General features: G+C 42.2%; 2 protein-coding genes across 5 annotated transcripts in view; one reads left to right on the forward strand and one right to left on the reverse strand.

Moving 5' to 3' along the window:
- Positions 1-352, reverse strand: part of LOC119598012 — an 840-nt gene extending 488 nt beyond the window's left edge. Inside the window, exon 1 of the mRNA XM_037947660.1 lies at positions 1-352. This exon is cut by the window's left edge and continues 488 nt beyond it. Coding sequence (XP_037803588.1) covers positions 1-352 — 352 coding nt within the window.
- Positions 1-20,000, forward strand: part of LOC119597779 (SET and MYND domain-containing protein 4-like) — a 151,524-nt gene that overhangs the window by 9,820 nt on the left and 121,704 nt on the right. The gene's annotated exons all lie outside the window — the stretch shown is intronic.

Here is a 20,000-nt window from a genome sequence, read left to right on the forward strand (position 1 = left end):
CTCTGGGGTCAGATGTTACATTATTATTAAAAATAAATGCAGTTTGATTGTTAGTTCTTCTGCTACGATTAAGTATTTCATTTACAAAGTCCCAGGTTTTCCTAATATTCCCTGCATATTCTTGCAGCTTGGATTTAAAATAATTGGCTTTAGCACATTTAATAACTCGAGTTAAAGTATTTCTGTATCTTTTAAAGGTATCACCATAAGTCAGAGAGTTTGTTAGTAATGGATGAAAAGTTTGATTGTTAATGTCATGAATTGAAAAATTAGGAAAACTTTCATCATTTATTAAAATATGTAAATCAGAATTATTCAAACTATGAAAAGGTAAGTCATTTGTGCAAGCCATTGAGAGCAAGAAGACATCAACTTACAATTTAGCTATTCCAGCCCAATATGGTGACTAGACCTGTTGTTGGCTCGCACTTGCCGCTTGCCGGGTGATGCGTCTGTCCGTCTCGGCGAGTCGTGGATGCTGCGATGGCTGGCGGTGCTTGTCCATGGTGGAAGGGTGGTTGGGTTGGGCGGCATTCTCTGGTCCCGGTCGTTGGTGGTTCGTCTTTTCTTGGATAACGAGTTTCGTGTTGACGAAGGAGGCGATCTTGCCCTGGGCTCTCGCAGCACGGAGGGCAGGGAGTTGGTCGGCCTTCATCTCCTGCAAAGCTGGGCAAAAGGTCTTCGTTCAGGTAGATCTTGGTTCCCTTGAGTTTCTTCCCGTGCCTAAGCGCAGCAACCCGGTCGACCTGCGCTTGAATTTCACAACCACGGGGCGAGGGCGGTTCTCCTGGCGCTGCCCCATTCGGTGAGCAGACTCCATGGAGAGACTCGGTAGCTCGAGCTTCTCCTGCAGTAGCGAAGTCACGGACACGGCAGTCTGTTCGGGCGTCTCGGCATCCACTTCCGGAAGACCGTCGATCCTCAGGTTGTTGCGGCGTTGAAGGTCGTCCAACTCGTTGCATCTTATTGCAAAGCTCTCCAGTGTCTCCCGAGTTTCAGGGCATCGATAGTATTGGCGTCAGATCGCTTTTCTGCTTGGAGCAACTTAATTTGGCCTTTCATTTCGTCCATTTGGGCCTGGCTGAATTCTAGGCTTTTCCTTAGTTCTGCAACAGTGTCTTGACATGCTGCAATATTTGCGTTGAATTGGTCAACAAAGACCTGCAGCGAAGTTTTGTATGGTTCGGACTGAACTTCCATCAGCATTTTCCTTTCTTGTAAGTTCACGATCTCGGTATTGGTGATGCAGCAGGTTGCGTGGCTGTGCCCAGCAATGGTCGGGTCGGTCGGTTTTTATTTGCAGGCGGGTTCAGGTGGAGTTCATAGGTTGTATTTTTAATGCAAAATCAAAAGCACGAAAGATCTTCATAAAAAAAAACTTGTAATGCAATTTGGGTTACGGTCAACTGCGACAGGCTGGTGAGGAGAGGGAAGGAGGGAGCAGTGGCGGCAGGAGCAGGTGCTTACTGCGCATGCGCAGAACTGGCTGAACTCGGACAGAGGGGGGGGGGGGGTGCCCAAAACTTGTTATGAATAATAAAGTTATTTGGCAATCACTTCATGTCAAATTTACTGCACCTTACGATCCTTTCTGCTTTTATAAACTTCCTTGTGGTTATCGAGTAAGCAATTAGGCGTAGGTATTGCGTAAATCAGTAAAATAATCGGAGCACTTGCCGGCACTTAGTTTACACAATTGTACTGCCACCTGAGAGGGACAATATTCATTAGTAATTCACTCGATATTATTCAGCCTCTCTAGATCTTCTACCCCTTCTTTTGTCAGAATAATAATATGGGTAAAGACAACCATCGACGATACTTCTAATTTATTAATCACAGGTAACATATAATTGATAACTTTATAAATCAAAACTATACAACCAAAACTATACAAAAATTTAACACGCTACGATATTGGCGTGTAGATAACACGCGAGGCGCACCCAACACGCATACACACCAGACACACAATAGATACAATATAACTACCATTCACACGGAATAAAAAAAGAAACTTAAACAGATAAGAACCCAAACACCGTAAATGGCTCATGCGGTTACTATTTCAAAGAGGGCTTCGTATACGTAACACTCCGTTTTTCTTCCAACGCTTTGACCGTCTACCGAAGCCGGGGGGGCACACGGCTCCTTACCGGGGTAGACAGGGGCGTCCCCACCCGTGTCGAGAGGCTGCGATCTGGCGCCGTGTCTCGGTGTTCGCCAAGCTCGGGAAGAGAGAGAGAGAGAGAGAGAGAGAGAGAGAGAGAGAGAGAGAGAGAGAGAGAGAGAGAGAGAGAGAGAGAGAGAGAGAGAGGAGAGAGAAAGAGAAGAGAGAGAGAAACAGAAAGAGAGAGAAAGAAAGAGAGAGAGAGAGAGAGAGAGAGGTTAAAGGAAAGAGGGAGGAGAGGAAGTAAGGAGAAAGGGAGAGAGTGAATCAAAGGAATAAAGAAGAAAGGAATGAAAGAAGGAGGAAGGAGAGGGAGTTAAAGAAAGGAGAAAGGAGGAAGGGGGAGAGAGAGAGAAGGAGGAAGGAGAGGGAGTTAAAGAAAGGAGAAAGGAGGAAGGGAGAGAGAGAGAGAGAAGGGGGAAAAGAATGAGAGGAGGAGGTAGGAGGAAGAGAGAGACGAAAAGAGGGAAGGAGAGATTTCGAAAAGGAAGGTCTAAGAGAAGGAGAAGGGAGGAGAAGGAAGGGAGAGAGGGAGAAAAGGAGAAGAAGGGAGAGAGGGAGAAAAAGAGAAGGGAGAGAGGGAGAAGATGAGAAGGGAGAGAGGGAGTGGATGACGAAGCAACGGCCATCAAGTCATCAGATAGTATTTTATTTTATTTTATTTTATTTTTTATTTCATTTTATTATTTATTTATTTTAAGGAATTAAGGAATTCGATTTAAAATCTGATGGAAATATGTCATCGAGACGGAAATTTTCACTTTTAGCGTTTGATTATATGACATTCAGTCGAGTCACTCCGGGGGCACAATATAAAAAAAATCCTTTTTATCTGTTTGTTATATTTAGTCAGGGGAGTTATATGTTTATTTCGTTGCGATAAAAATGGATTTCGTTTTCCGTTCTCCGTTTTCCGTTTCGAGGCGGAAATCAGCTGGGAGTTCCACCTTTTCATGTTGCTTTTCGGAGGCGGTGACGTAACTCGCGAGAGGAAAGTATGTGGTGTCGGCAAACTTGGCAGAATTGGGTGGCTAGAGAGAGCAATATCGGGAAATAGTGAGGGTGATTGTGATGGGTATTTTTTTTTTTTTTGTGATGATGATTGATGATAGGGATTGTAGTTATGATGATGATGGGTATTAATGATGGTTGTGATAATGATGGTGATGATTGTTATCGGTCATGATGATGATAATTATGGTGATAATAACAACAGTAGTAAGAAAAATTTGTCTGTAAACTTCCACCTCCCCTTTTCCGCTTTCTTAACACCCCTCCATCGTCACCCTTCCCCCCTCCCGATGTTCCTTTAATCCTTTCGAAATATAATCCGCTGTCTAACGCTAAACTTTCCTCCCCCAGCCACGTCCCCACCTTTGTTCCCTTCCCCTCTCCACTCCTCCCCTCCCCTCCCCTCCCCTCCTCTCCTCTCCTCTCCCCTCCTCTCCCCTCTCTTCCCCTCCCCTCCCTTCCCTTCCCCTCCCTCCCTCCTCTCCCCTCCCCTCCCTCCCTCCCCTCCCCTCCCCTCCCTCCTCCTCTTCACCCTTCCCTCCTTTCCCCTCTACTCCCTCCTCCCCACCTTCCCCTGTTCTACCTCTCGCCTCTTCCTTCTCCACCATTCTCTATCATTTTCCACTTGGAATACCTCCTTTTCTCCACCATTCCCACTCTCCCTCCCTTCTCCCCCTTCCTCCTCCTCCTCTTCCTCTTCCTTCTCCAACTCCTCATCCTTCTCCTTATTCTCTTCCTTCTCCTCCTCCTCCTCCTCCTCCTCCTCCTCCTCCTCCTCCTCCTCCTCCTCCTCCTCCTCCTCCTCCTCCTCCTCCTCCTCCTCCTCCTCCTCCACCTCCTCCTCCTCCTCCTTAAAACATCTCTTGTCTCAAGCTAGTGATGTTGTGATGTAATGTGGTGATGCTGTGAGGATTCTGAGGGTGTTGTTAGGATGTGCTGTGATGTTTTGATGTGGTGATGTTGCGATGTGATGTGGTGTTTTGATGTTTGGTGGTGTGATGTGATGTTTTGATGTGTGGTTTGGTGCTGATGTGATGTTCTGGTGTTTGGTTTGGTGATGTGATTTTTTGATGTTGAAAAGATGTGATGTGATGTGGTGATGTGATTATTATTTTTATATTAGTGATAATGATAATTATAATGGTAATAATGAAAATTATATCAATGAAAATAATGATAAGAATAATTATGATGTTAAGGACCCTTATCTCCATCAATCTCAATGTTACTGTTATGACTATCGTTATTGCTGTTATTGTTATTGTTGTTATTGTTTTTGTTGTTGTTACTATTGTTATTAATATTACTATTACCCTACTGCTTCCATTTGCCTCTATTAGTCATATTATCATTATCTTTCTATTTTCTTTTCTTATCTTCTGTCCTTACATTTTTTTTTCTTCGTTACTCAGCCTTATATATATATATATATATATATATATATATATATATATATATATATATATATATATATATATATATATATATAAAGAATAAATGCGTGCATAATGACAAGTAATAAATAGAAGTATATAAGTAAAAAAAAAATTCTGTTACTTTTTCTTTTCCATATTTTATACACAATAATACAAGAAAGATGAATCAGTTAATAATTATACATGAAATAAATATTTGTCACAGAACAGAATCCGCTTTATAATGTAATGAACTATGCAAAGTGGAATGATATTGATAATGATAATAGTAGTAAAAAAGATGATACTCATGATAATAATAATGATAACAATTATGATAATGGTAATAATGATAATGATAATAATAATGATAAAAATGATAGTAATGGTAATAATGATAGCAATAATAACAATAATAATAAGAGGAAGAATAATGGTATTGATAATAGAAATAATGATGATAGTAATGAAAATTATAACAGTAATAATAACAGTAATGATAATAATAATAAGAATAATGATAATGATGATGGTAAGGATAATGATGTTAATAATATGCTTAATAAATAATAATGATAATAATAAGAAGAATAAAATAATAACAATAAAAGGTTTCTGACACCAAAGACATGCTTCAGTAGTTTTAGAAATTCATTAAGAAACTTCTTCAAAAACACTTAAAAAGAAAAGTGCCGTAGTTTTTGGAAGTTCATTAAGAAAGTTAACGTTAATTTTTGTTAATGTCGTGTTGCCAGTTAACCTTTTTTTTTTTTTTTTTTTTTTTTTTTTTTTTTTTTTTTTGAATCGCTGTAAAAATCTTGTTCTCAAGGTTATGTGTAATATATATATATATATATATATATATATATATATATATATATATATATATATAATATTATATATATATATATATATATATATATATATATATATATAAAATTTTTGTGTGTGTGTTTTTTTATTATTATTTCTTATTAGTTATTTTGTGGATATTTTTTTGGGGGGTGGGGTATTTTGTCATTTTGTTTGTTTCTTTCTTATTTGTTTGTTTGTTTTATACGAGACTATGGTGTTTTTTTTTTTTTTTTTTTCTTTGTATCAAGAGGAACACTTTATTATGCTGCTCACAATTTTTTTTTTCTTATGGTAATATTTTTAGACGATATTTTTTGTTTTTGCTTTTGGTTTTGGATAATTTAGTTTCTCTGTTTTTAAGGGGGGGGGGGTTGTTAGATTGTTATTAATTGTGATTTCTGGTGATTCTAGTTTCCTATCTATTTCTGTCTGTCTGTCTGCCTATCTCTGTTTCCCTTCCCCCCCCCCTCTCTTCTCCTTCTCTTCTCTCTCTTCCTCTCTCCCTACTCTCTGCTCTCTTCCCCCATTCTCCCTCTCCCCCTCCTTTCCTCTCTTCTAAACTCCCTTTCTCCCTCCCTCCCTCCCCTCCCCTCCTTCCCTCCTTTCCTCCCTCCCTCCTTCCCTCCCTCCCTCCTTCCCTCCCTCCCTCTTCCCTCCCTTCCTTCCTCCTCCCTCCTTCCTCTCCTTCCTCCTTCGCTTCCTTCCTTCTTCCTCCTCCTCCCTCCCTCCCTCCCTCCCTCCCTCCCTTCCTTCCTCCCTCCCTCCCTCCCTCCCTCCCTCCTTCCCTCCTTTCCTCCCTTGCTGCGAGCGTGGCAGGAAACTCCTTGTAAGGAATCTAATGTCTCTTATTTTTGTTTTATTTTTGTTCTTTTCTCTTCCTTTTTTGGGGCCAAGATTCTCGATCCTGTTTGTTTTTCCGCTGTACGTTACATGCACATGTATACACACGCGTGCGGATACGTACATGCATGTGGACATACAACAAACAGTGACAGTCATTATAAAGTCTCTTTCTTTCTCTCTATCGATCTCTTTTTCATTCTCTCTCTCTCTCTCTCTCTCTCTCTCTCTCTCTCTCTCTCTCTCTTCTCTCTCTCTCTCTCTCTCTCTCTCTCCGTCTCTCCTCTCTCTCTCTCTCTCTCTCATCTATCTATCTATCTATCTATGTATTATCTTTGTATCTATCTAATTATCTATCTATCGCCCTGTTGCACGTACACACATCTTCATTATGAAACAGATAAGAAGTTTCACACGCATCTCTTCCTCCCCCCCCCCCCCTTCCTTTCTCTCCCACTTGTCCTATCCCTGTCTTTCTCCCCCCTCTCCCCCCATATGCAAGGTCAGGTCATGGTTGGGGTGAAACCGGGCCCATGTGACCTTGGTGAGGTGCCAGTTTTTATTTTTATTATTATTATTATTATTCTGGGTGGGAGAGGAACGTGCGAGGCAAGGGAGGGAGTGGGATAGCGGTGGAGAGTAGGGGGGGGGGAGGTGGAGAGGGGGTGTTAATTCATAACCCAACGTGGTATTGTGCGCTTGCGTCATATTGTATTTTTAGAAATTGTGTATATGTGTGTGTATTTAGAGATAGATATATAGATAAAGAGATATATAGTTAGATAAGTAAAGAAATAGTTATATATATATATATATATATATATATATATATATATATATATATATATATATATATATATATATAGAGAGAGAGAGAGAGAGAGAGAGGAGAGAGAGAGAGAGAGAGAGAGAGCGAGAGAGAGAGAGCGAGAGACAGATATATATGTACATAATATTATCAATATTTCGCGTTTTCTAAATATTATATTTTTCTCTTCCAGGTTTGTGTCGAGAATTTAGAGAAATGGGAACCAAAGTATAGCAAGTATTATTCTATTTTTTTCTTGTTTGATTGATATGCAGGTCACTCATTAAATATGTATTTGTCATGTAGGCGGCGCACGCACACGTACGCATAAACACTCGCTCCCGCCCGCCTGCACACTTATACGCCACTGTGTGTGTGTGTGTGTGTGTGTGTGTGTGTGTGTGTGTGTGTGTGTGTGTGTGTGTGTGTGTGTGTGTGTGTGTGTGTGTGTGTGTGTGTGTGTGTGTGCTTCCCCTTCACCTCCTCCTCCTACTTTATCTCTTCCCCTCTTCCTGCACCACCACCACCTCCTCCTCCTCCTCTCCTCCTCTTCCTCTTCCTTCTCCTCCTCTTCCTCCTCCTCCTCCTCCTCCTCCTCCTCTTCCTCTCTCCTCCTCCTCCTCCTTAGGTTGGTCGATGACACCATTCCTTACTTTCCTCGGACAGCAACAGGCACTGGCTTTTCCTTTTGCAACCGGAGCGGAGCTAAATTACGGAGCTGTTAAGTTATTTATACTTTATAAACACGTCTTAAGTCGGTCTTGGATGATTAGCACCGTATTGACCCGTGACCTCTCCACCTCCACCTCCCTCCCCCCCACCCCACCCCACCCCTGTCTCCCCGTAACCTTGACGCTCCTTCCCTTTCTCTGATTTTTTTTTCTTTCTCCTTCTTCTTCTTCTTGTATTTTTCTCTTTTTTTTTCTTATTCTCCGTTTCTGCTTCTGTCTGATTCTGTCTCTGCCTTTCTTTCTTTTTCTCTCTCTCTTTGTCTCTCTCTCTCTCTCTCTCTCTCTCTCTCTCTCTCTCTCTCTCTCCTCTCTCTCTCTCTCTCCTCTCTCTCTCTCTCTCTCTCTCTCTCTGCCTCTCTCCTCTCTCGTCTCATTCCCTTTCCTCCTGCCTCTCTCTCCTCTTTATCTGTCCTTCAGTTTCCTTACTCCTCCTCCTCCTCCTTCTGCACCTCTTTACCCTGTTCATTATTTTTTTTCTGCTTCCTCCTCCTCTTCCTATTCTTTACTTCCTCTACTTCCCCTCCTCCTATCCTCCTCTTCTGTCACGTTCTATCTTTCCCTCCTCCTCCTCCCCTCCTCCTCCACCTCCTCTCCTCCTCCTCCCTCCTCCCCTCCTCCTCCCCCTCCTCCTCCCTCCTCCTCCACCCTCCTCCTCCCCTCCCTCCTCTCCTCCTCCTCTCCTCCTCCTCCTCCACCCTCCTCCTCCCTCCTCCCTCCTCCTCTCCTCACTCCACCTCCTCCTCCTTCCCCCCCCCCTCCCCTCCTCTCTCCTCCTCCTCCTCCTCCTCCTCCTTCCCTCCCTCCTCTCCTCCCCTTCCTCCCTCCTCTCTCCACCTCCTCCGTCCTCCTCCCCCCCTCCCCCTCCTCCCCCTCCTCCCTCCTCTCCCCCTCCTCCTACACCTCCTCCTCCACCTCCTCTCCCCCTCCTCCTACACCTCCCCATCCCCTCCCCCTCCACTGGCCTACTTTACCCCATCTCACTCGCCCAAGAACACAGAAAAAAAACGCGTATCAGAAAAAAAGAACTATTATCTATTACCATTTATTAAGCTGCCTATCACCTCGACTCATAAGAGGCAGTCGGTCTCCTGAGAAAATAACAAAGACCCGAATAATAAGCCAAGAAATCAAAATATCAACAGGAATTTCCTCGTCTTAAGCTTCTTCTCCCCCCCCCCTCCTTTTCCCACACTCCTCCTCCCTGCCTTCCCCCACATTACTTCTCCCCCTGTTTCCTCCCTGCTTCAGCGCGTCACTTATTTCTCTCCTCCTCCTCCTCCTTCACCTTCTCCTTCTCCTTCTCCTTCTCCTCCTCCTATCTTTCTTCTTCTCATTCTCATTCTCCTTTCTTTCTTCTCCTTCTCCTTCTCCTTTCTTTCTTCTCCTTCTCCTCCTTCTCCTACTCCTCCTCTGACCCCCCCCCTTCCCGCTAGTGCTCTTCTACACTCCTTGTAATCATCTTCCTCTTTTTCTTTCTTTCTCTTTTGCTTTTTCCGTATTTCTTTTTCTTTTCTTCTTCTTCTTCTTCTTCTAATTTTCCTTCCTCAGCTCCCAGTCTCTTTTCTTTTTCTTTTTTTTCTTCGTCTGTTCCACTTTCCTCCCTCTCTCTTGCTCCTTCTTTCCTCTTTTTATTTCTTTCTTCTTTTCTTTCTTTCGTATTTCTTTTCTTCTTTTGCTAATCTTCATTCCTCAGCTCCCTGTCTCTTTTTTCTTTTCCTCTCTCTCGCTCCCTCTCTCCTCCTCCTCCTCCGTCCATCATTTATCAGCGCCCTTCCCCTTTCTCCTTAAACGTCATATCCTAGGAAGAGAGAGAGAGAGAGAGAGAGAGAAGAGAGAGAGAGAGAGAGAGAGAGAGAGAGAGAGAGAGAGAGAGACTGAGAGAGAAACAAGAGAGAGAGAGAAAAAAACAGAGAGACAGACAGCACAAAGAGAAAGCAATTTAAAAATAAGTTAAGATAAGTCCCTATGATATACGAACTCCCACTCTTGAAACAAATCAAAACAAAGCAAAATAGTAAAAAATAAAAAAGACAGAGAAAGAGAAAAGGGAGAGAGAAAGTAAATTAACGATCGTCTGTTGTCTTAAAAAAAAGGTACCACCGGCACTCTCCGTGGAAAGGAACTGGGGACCCTACCACGTACTCACTCCAAGAGCATCACAACATGAAAACTACAATTAAGCATCATGCTGTGACCACGGCGGCTCAGACATGAACCTACCGTTAAAAAAGAAAGAAAAAAAAAGTTGTCTTAGCTCTCTCTCAAATCCTCTTTCTCTTTCTATCTACCTATCTTTATATCTATCTGTATATTTATCTATCTATCTGTCTATCTCATTTGTCGGAGCGTTTTATCAATTACCAACCATTTAGCATTCACTATTACCCCTCTTTAATAAGAACGAACCAGCCTTTTCAGAATACATGCACATCAAAACTCTTTAACATCTTCAAGACTTAAACAACCGTGGAAATATTGCACCCAGGGGCTTTTATGCACACCAGAATATATCTCGTTTTTTTTTATTCTGCTTTCACGTAATAATTCAAATTACTGTCTGAGTAGTTCTTGCAGTCATAGCTTGTCTCAAAATCGTATCAAATGCTGAGAATGGCAGTGTGTTTGATATTTTTACTTATGATTATACTTATTATGCGTATGAATATACTTATATTAATATTTACTTATGTATTTATGTTTATACCTATATTGATATTTATATTTATGAGTGAGTGAGTGGGAGAGAGAGAGACAGAGACAGAAACAGACAGAGACTAGACAGAAACAGACAGAAAGAGAGAGAGAGAGAGAGAGAGAGAGAGATAGAGAGAGATAAAGTTCTTTTTTACTCAAACTTCACATCATTAACAGTGGGTTCACATATACACATTCCTCGTAACGAAATATCCCAAAGTTGCACAGACGGACCACGATAATATCACATAATTAGTGGCTTTGCATGATTCCTTCGGGACACACGTGCAACAGAAGAGAGGCATAGGGAGGGGGGGCACTTTTTTCCTGTTTTGCTTGAAGTTTTAGGGGAGAGAAAGGAATGACGGAGAGAGAGAGAGACAGACAGACAGAGACAGAGAGACAGAAATAGAGAGAGAGACAGAAACAGCCAACCAACCAACCAGACAACCAGACGAAACATTAACCAGGACAAACATACAGAAAAAAAAACAGACAAACAGACCAGCAAACAGAACCTGACCAGGAACAAGACAGCGACTGAAAATCAGCCCCCAAAACAGGCGGCCATTGTCAAGGTAGTCCTCAGCCAAAGGCCTAACGACTGAAAGCGGCGACACTGACGTCATAGGAGCGAAGGGAACCGTTAAAAAAAGAAAAAAAGTGAAATGAAACAGATAGATAGGATACATTAATGAATAAATTAGTAAGTGGATAAGTAAGTAAACAAACATGTAAATGGATAAGTACATGAATAAATAAGTAAATGGATAAGTAAATAAACTAATAAGTAAATGGATAAGTAAATAAATACATAATAGAGTGAATGAATGAATGATATATAATATATATATATATATATATATATATATATATATATATATATATATATATAAATGAATAAGTATATTAATTAATTAATTATAGAACAAATAAATTGATAAACAAAAGGTAAATAGATAAATAAATAAAAGTGGTGGGATAAGTTACGGTCATAGATACTATGGCAGGTATGAAAAACGAGAGCTATAAGGAATTGAAAAGAAAGAGAGAGAGAGAGTGAGTGAGTGAGAGAGACAGAAAGAGAGAGAGAGAGTGAGAGAGACAGAAAGAGTGAGAGAGAGACAGAAAGAGAGAGAGAGGCAGAGAGTGAGAGAGAGAGACAGAGAGTGAGTGAGAGAGAGAGGGAGGGGAGACAGAGAGGAAAAGGGAAAGATAAAGAGAAATAGAATGAGAAAGAAAATGAGAGAGAGAGCAAGAGAACGAGAAAGAGACAGAGAAAGAAAGAAAGAAGACGAAAAAAAGAAAAAACAGTTTAAAATCTTCAAACGTTCATGTTTTGCCAACCGATGCATTACCGCCTCAGATGAGTTTAACAAACAGCAACTTAATATTTTCCCAGTGAAGGGAACTTGTCAAGACCTACACTCCACTCTTTCTATCTCTTCCCCTCATCTTTCCTCCCTCCCCCCCCTCCCCCAAATAAAAGGCAATTATTTCTTAAACTTTATGATTTATTGCAATTATCACGATTTTGCGTCGAGAGTGCACACGGGTGGTTGGGTGATAGCGTAACACCCTTCTGATATATCTTGTATTTTCCCTGCGTAATCCTATCTCAGATTTCCTTTCGTGCGAGGGGTGAGGGAGAGAGGGAGGGAGGGAGGGAGGTAGTGAAGGAGAGGGTGAGGGTGAGGGAGAAGGTGAGGGAGAGAGGGAGGGAGGTAGTGAAGGAGAGATGTAGTGAAGGAGAGGGTGAGGGTGAGGGAGAGAGGAAAGGAGGAGAGATGTAGTGAATGGGAGGGAGAGGGTGAGGAGAAGAGAGGGAGAGGGAAGGGGAGAGGGGAAAGAGCGGGGGAGGAAGTAGAGAGAGGAAGTAGAGAGAGGGAGAGAGGAAGTAAAGAGAGGGAGAGAGGAAGTAGAGAGAGGGAGAACACACCATCCCATCCCAACACCTTATTCGAAACCCCTGACTACACCTCCTCATGAAAGTGATTCGCAAAGTATTAGTCCCGCGTAAAAATTCCCACGGAACCTTCAGAACCTTAAATTAAAAAGAGAGAGAGAGAGAGAGAGCGAGAAAAAAAGAGGAAAAGGAAGAAGGAAAGAACAGCAATTTCCAGCGAGACTTGCGGTTCGGGTTAACGAGGGTCGTCCAAAAATCCCTCCTCCCCTCCCTCCCCCTCCCCCCTTCCCCCTCCCCTCCATTTCTCTCCCCACCGCTCTTCACCTCTTCCCCCCCATCCCACCCCCTCTCCCTTCCCATTTCTCCCCCTCTTTCTCCCGCCCCCCCCCCCTTTCCTCGCCCTAACCCTTAACCTCTCCCCCCCCTGCCCCTGTAGTCATGCCCGGGCACCCAAGCGTTGTGGACGATGACGCAATCTTGAGGGGGGGGAGGGGGAGAGGGGTTGTTGACTCAGCATCGGGTGTTTGCTTCGAGTGATGTGAGCGTCGGGGAGGAGGAGGAGGGGGAGAGGAGAGAAAGAGGAGGAGGAGGGGGAGAGGAGAGAAAGAGAGAAAGAGGAAGAGAAGAGAAAGAAGAGGAGGGAGAGAGGAAGAGAGAAAGCGGAGGAGAGTTGGAGGAGGAAGAGAATGATGATGATGAAGAAGAAGAAGAAAAGAAGAGGAAGAACAAGAAATAGTAGTAATAGTTATAGTAGAAGTATGAAAAGTCTTAGTAAACGAAGGAGGAGAGAGCGAGAGTAACAGAAGAGGAGGAGGGCCCCGCCTGGACATTCATCTGCTCGCGAGAACAGAAGTGACAAAGGCTTCTCCTCGTGACATGTGCAGAACACACGTGCAGGGCAGTTGAGGCCAATGGAACACGCAACTCAGGATACATAACTGTGTGATTATAACAACTACTACTGCTACTACGGCTATTACTACTACTATTACTACTACTACTACTATTACTACTACTACTACTATTACTACTACTACTATTGCTATTACTATTACTACTACTATACTACTACTACTACTATTACTACTACTACTAATATTACATAATATTACTACTACTACTACTATTACTACTACTACTACTACTACTACTACAAGAATAGCAACAACATTAACAACAGCAGCAGCAACGGTTACTACAACTGCTACTACTATTTCAAACAACAACAACAACTACTACTACTACTTCTAGTAACACGAAAACAAACAAGCAAAAAATACTTTATAAAACATTTATTATCATTATTATTATTGTTGGTATTATAGTTATTATTATTATTATTATTATTAAAACTACACGGACAAACCGTTTCCAACTCACTGAAAAAAAAATTGTAGGAAAAGAAAAAAATAGGCCTATATAGAGCTGAGTCACCCCCCCCCCCAAAAAAAAAAAAAAAAAAAAAAAAAGATAGGCCTATATGGAATTTCTGAGGCGTGTCCTTTAGGGGAAGCTGCCATGACGACCTTGCTTGTGACGTCACGGGGGCAGGGGGGGAGGGGAGGATAGAGGGAGATAGGGAGAGAAGGAGAGGGAAGAAGAGCAAGAGAGGGGGGAGGAGGAGAGAGAGGGGGGGAATAGGATTTCAAAGGGTTTAGGATTCAGGATTTTAGGATTTACGGGTTTCGTTGTTATTTTTCTGGTTTTAGTGTGAATGGCAGGATGAGAGAGAGAGAGAGAGAGTAGGAGAGAGAGAGAGACAGAGAGACAGAGACAGATAGAGAGAGAGAGAGAGAAAGCGAGAGAGAGAGAAACACTGACAGACAGAGAGGAGACAGAAACCACTTCCTGCTAGGCAAGTCCTATTTACCAAGATATCCATCCCCGTTTCACCGGCCTGATATTTCCTGTCTCCTCACGTTCCCCGTTCCCCCTTTCACGTCACCCCCCCCCTCCCCACCCTCTCTTTTCGACCCTTTTATCCAGCGACAAACCCCCTTCTCTTTCTATAAATAATGCTATTTTCCTCCCCCTCTTTCTCTAGCTCTCTTCTCTTTCTCCTTTCGTAATCTCGTCTTTTCTTTCTTCTCTTTGTCTTTAGCAATCTCTCTTTTCCCTCTTCCCCCTTTCTTTCACTCTCTCTTTCTCTCTCTTTCTCTTTCTCTCTCTCTCTCTCTCTCTCTCTCTCTCTCTCTCTCTCTCTCTCTCTCTCTCTCCCCTCTCTCTCCCTTCTCTCTCTCTCTCTCTCTCTCTCTCTCTCTCCTCTCTCTCTCTCTCTCTCTCCTCTCTCTCTCTCTCTCTCTCCTGTCTCTCTCTCTCTCTCTCTCTCTCTCTCTCCTCTCTCTCTCTCCCTCTCTCTCTCTCTCTCTCTGTCTCCCCTCATCCTCCTCCGTACATTTTTTTCACTATCCTCATCCCTCCCCCTTCCCCTCCCCCTCTCCTCTCTCTCACCTCCCCCTTCCCCTTCCCCTCTCCCTCTCCCTCACCTCCCCCCTTCCCCTTCCCCTCTCCCTCACCCTCCCCCCTCCCCTTCCCCTCTCCCTCACCTCCCCCCTTCCCCTTCCCCCTCCCTCCCCCTCTCCTCACCCCCCCTTCCCCTCCCCTCTCCCTCTCCCTCACCCTCACCTCCGCCCTTCCCCTTCCCCCTCTCCCTCCCCCTTCCACCTCTCCCTCTCCCTCACCTCCCCCTTCCCTTCCCCCTCTCCCTCCCCCTTCCACCTCTCCCTCTCCCTCACCTCCCCCCTTCCCCTTCCCCCTCTCCCTTCCTCCCCCTCTCCCTCACCTCCCCCCTTCCCCTTCCCCCTCTCCCTTCTCCCTTCCCCCTTTGCCTACATACTAATTACAAGGGAAGTCAGGAACCCCTTTGCTGTCTCCAGATCCGGGATTCTCACTGTTATAACACCCAAGCAAATCTTACGTCACGAGGAGAAAATGCAAAGTGGTTTCTCCTCCGTTACTGTGTAGGCAGAGGATATATATATATATATATATATATATTATATATAATATATATATATATTATATATATTTTTTTTTTTTTTTTTTTTTTTTTTTTTTTTTTTTTTTTTTTTTTTTTTTTTTTTCAAGTGTAGACTTCGATATTCTAGAGTGTGGTTATGATGGATTATTTAATACTTTTAGTAATGCTTTGATGTTTGCGTTTTTTTTTTTTTTTTTTTTTTTAAACGCTGTGGTGTTTTAAACTAGTTATTTATACTCTTCTTAATACAGTGATATGAAAGTAACGACTTATTTTTGTGTGTTTTGAGTTTTTTTTTTCTTTCTTTCTTTTTAAGGAGTTGTACCCCGCCACGATTTAATCACAAAATTGATGATTCTCTCCTGACTCGCAAAAAGGAGTGCAGTTTCCGGTACACGGGAATCTCGTCTACCGTGACCACGAAAAGTGTATGTTTATTCATATATATATCAACCGAGATGATGTAAGGTACCAGAATATCACGTTTCTGCTGTGTATATTTACGTCCACTTGCGTCTTGATTTTCCTCGCAAAGACAGTGATAAATTCCTCTTTTATATATTAAATGTATATGATGTCACCCCCGTCCCCCGTCCCAGAATTGCACAATTAGCCACGTTATAAAAGACGAAAGAGTGGGTTCTATTCGTGTGGGTGTAAAAAGCCGTTTAATCATCTCTTTTGAAAAATGAACGAACACTTCTGTTAACAACTTCGGAACATGACGTCAGAGAGGGAACCGCAGCGATGCCAGATGAAGTAGATCAGTCGCCGGAATTCACTCGAATCCAATCTTCATATCATACAGAGATAGATTTATAAGCGAAAGATTAATCTGCAGAAAAAAAAATCAAGCGAAGCAGAAAGTATCTTCGAAATATCGTTACGTTTTTTTTTTATTATTATTATTATTATCTATCCTTTTCTTATCTTTCTTTCGTCCTTTTTGGAAATGTGACAGCGCCGCCTTGACCGCTCCCAGGTCAAGGCATAAATGATCACTTAATGTAAATATGAATAAACTGTGATGTCATTCAATTGAGGCGATATATCCGCCGTCGGATGTAGGGGGATAAGTGCCTAAATTAAGGGAGGAAGAAGGAGAAGAATAATGAGAAGAAGAAGAAGAAGAAGGGGAAGAGGAAGATGATGATGATGGAGATGGAGATATAGAAGAAGAAGAAGAAAAAAATACAAGCGTCATTAAACAAACTCACTTCACAACCACGGCAGTAAGATTTAAAAAAAAAATTACCACAACAGCACTAAGAAACTTTAAAGGGATTAAGAACTCTCGAAACGCACTAAAAATCGATATTTAACGGCCGTTTCCCATATTTTCCCCTTTAACGATCACACAGAGAAGGACTTTGTCACGTAACTCTTCATCCGTAAGCCTTTTATGACACCCTGGGTACATTTTTTCCTGTTTGTCTGTCTGTCTTTGCGTCGGTGTGTTTTGTCTCTGTCTGTCTGCCTCTCTCTCTCTCTCTCTCTCTCTCTCTCTCTCTCTCTTCTCTATCTCATATCTCTCTCTCTCTCTCCTCTCTCTCTCTCTCTCTCTCTCTCTCTCTCTCTCTCTCTCTCTTTCCCTTTCCTCCTCCTCCTCCTCCTCCTCCCTCCTCCACTCCCTCCTCCACTCCTCCTCCTCCCCTCCTCCTCCTCCTCCTCCTCCACTCCCTCCTCCTCCCTCCTCCTCCTCCCTCCTCCTCCCTCCTCCTCCACTCCCCTCCTCCTCCTCTCCTCCTCTCTCCTCCTCCTCCTCCCTCCATCCTCATCTCTCTCCCCCCTCTCCTCTCTCCTTTCCTCACTCTTTCCTCTCCTCCTCTCCTATAATGATATTTACCCAGGACAATGAGTTTGCTTGTCAAGTTCGAGAGTTTGCAAAACTAGCACTGTGGTAAGCACATTCACCCCCTAAAGCCCATGGAATTTTATTGCTTTCTAGACAATGTTGGTGGTTCTTTGTCTGTCGCTAGTATGCATAAAATGCAAATTTGTTTTGTTTATATATATTGGTTGTGTCAGCATACATCTTTTTGTTTTATATATTGTTGTATGGGGACGGTTTGTAGCGTCGTTTATGATATTTTATGAAGACAAGATAGCGTAAAGCAAAATAAAGAAAGAAAGAAAGAAAGAAAAGAGAGAAATATGAAACGAGAAGTCGTTTTTAAAACAAATGGGAGAGAAAGAAAGACAAAAGAGAAGGCGATAAAGGAAACGTATTCTAAAATGGCGGGAAAAAGGAAAAGCCATTAACGTAGACAAAAACAATGTTCAAAAAGGGAGAGAAAAAAAAACTGTAAATGAGCGATTATTTACACCCAAGACGACGTTAAAACACACGTTCTGACAACAACAAAAAAAGAAAAAAAAAAAGGGAATTCAAAGGAACAGAATATTTATATATTTAAAAAAATCATTAATAATATACCCGGATGTGACACTACTTCCGGGTTACGTACTAGAGACACGGCCCAGAAGAGGAAGAAGAAAATGTTTATCCCATGTGTGTGTGTGTGTGTGTGTGTGTGTGTGTGTGTGTGTGTGTGTGTGTGTGTGTGTGTGTGTGTGTGTGTGCACATTTGGCTATATTTTAGGGATGTGTGGGTGAGTCTAGAACATTCTGGCACAGTTCGGTACTGGCTGAGAAATGGGGGGGGGGGAGCCCATTACCTCACTACCCCCTTCCCCCTCCCCTTCCTTCTCCTTCTTCCTGTCACCTCTCTCTCTCTCTCTCTCTCTCTCTCTCTCTCTCTCTCTCTCTCTCTCTCTCTCTCTCTCTCTCTCTCTCTCTCTCTCTCTTCCTCCCTCTCTCCCTTCTCCCCTTGCTTCTCCTCTTCCTCCCTTTCCTTCTCCTCCTCTTCCCCTCCTCCTCCCCCTTCCCCCCTTTTCCAACTCATCCCTTTCCACCTCCCCCTTCCACCTCCTCCTTCCCCCCCCCCTTCCTTCTCCTCCCCCCCCCCCTTCCTTCTCCTCCCCCCTCCCCCCTTCCTTCTCCTCCCCCCTCCCCCTTCCTTCTCCTCCACCCTCCCCCCTTCCCTTCCCTCCCTCCCTCCCTCCCTCCCTCACCCTTCGTCAGGTAAAAAGGCGTAATTGAGAGTGTGTTTATAGGTAGGAGTCCCTGGCGTGGATCCAAAGTGCCGCGGGATTTTTGTTTATTGAACGCACCCCTTCCGATGTCGACTAAAAATACAGGTAATTGACGGTATTAGCAAATGTATGAGGCGAATATATATATATATATATATATATATATATATATATATATATATATATATATATATATTTTTTTTTTTTTTAACTTTGTTTTATCTGTTTATTTTTTGTTTGTTTGTTTATTACATTTTGTTTTATTTATTCATTTTATTTGATTTTGTTTTATTTATTTGTTTTTATTTTAATTTGTTTGATTTATTTGTTTTTATTTCATTTTGTTTCGTTTTATTTATTTGTTTATTTTATTTTGTTTGATCTTTTTTTTAACACGAGGAATTTATTTATTTGTTTATTTTTTTGTCCGTTTGTTTAGTTGTGTATTTGTCTGTTTATTTATTTAATATTTATTTATGTACTTGTTTATTTGTTTACTTATCTGCTTGTTTATTTACTAAGTTATTTACATAGGTATTGGGTGTGAAAATAGTAACGTAAAATAAATAGATAGATAGATATATGGATAGGTAGATAGAGTGATAGATAGATAAATAAATAGATAGACGTATATAGAGATAGATAGCGAGATAAATAAACAGATAGATAGATAGGTAGATAGAAATGATAGATAGAAAGATAAATAGATAAATAGATTGACAGACATATATAGAGATAGAAAGAGAAAGATAAACAGATAAATAGACAGAGAAATCAAAAGAGCATTAGATAGGTATTAGGAAAATAATTAAGTCAGTACATGCCACAAGGATAAGAAAGGTAATAAATTTAGTCATAATAGGAATATTATGATGATGATAAATGACACCAGTAATTATTGTGGAAGGTTCTCTTAATGATTGCCACTTTCTTTTCGCTTTTCTTTGATCCTTCGTCACTTTCTTTGGCATTATTAAAGGTGGGTAAGTAAACAATTATTCACGCACATTAATATATTTTATTTTATTTTATTTATTTATTTTTTCAAGTGCCCTGTCCTACAAGGACGTTGGCGATCATGGATTTCCATGATTTTCTTGGCAGTTTAGAGCGGTGGTTTGGCGTTGCCTTCCGCCCGGTGTTTTTATCGAGTCACCATCTCTATTTACCCGGGTCTGGGACCGGCACTGACTTGGGCTGGCTTGCCCGCCCAGTGGCTAGGTAGGCAATCGAAGTGAAGTTCCTTGCCCAAGGGAACAACGCACCGGCCGGTGACTCGAACCCTCGAACTCAGATTGCCGTCGTGACAGTCTCGAGTCCGATGCTCTAACCACTCGGCCACCACGGCCTTATATGAACATATATATCACAAAAGAAATAAGTTTTCTTTGGGGGTCACTATTACGACGACTCTTTTTCATCTATTCCCTTTGGTGTTGATGCTTCAGATTTCATACTGTATTAAGACTGAAAAGAAAAGAATGCATTTTCAAA

This window comes from Penaeus monodon, chromosome 40, assembly GCF_015228065.2.
Source record: "Penaeus monodon isolate SGIC_2016 chromosome 40, NSTDA_Pmon_1, whole genome shotgun sequence".
In the NCBI taxonomy this organism is placed as follows: domain Eukaryota; kingdom Metazoa; phylum Arthropoda; class Malacostraca; order Decapoda; family Penaeidae; genus Penaeus; species Penaeus monodon.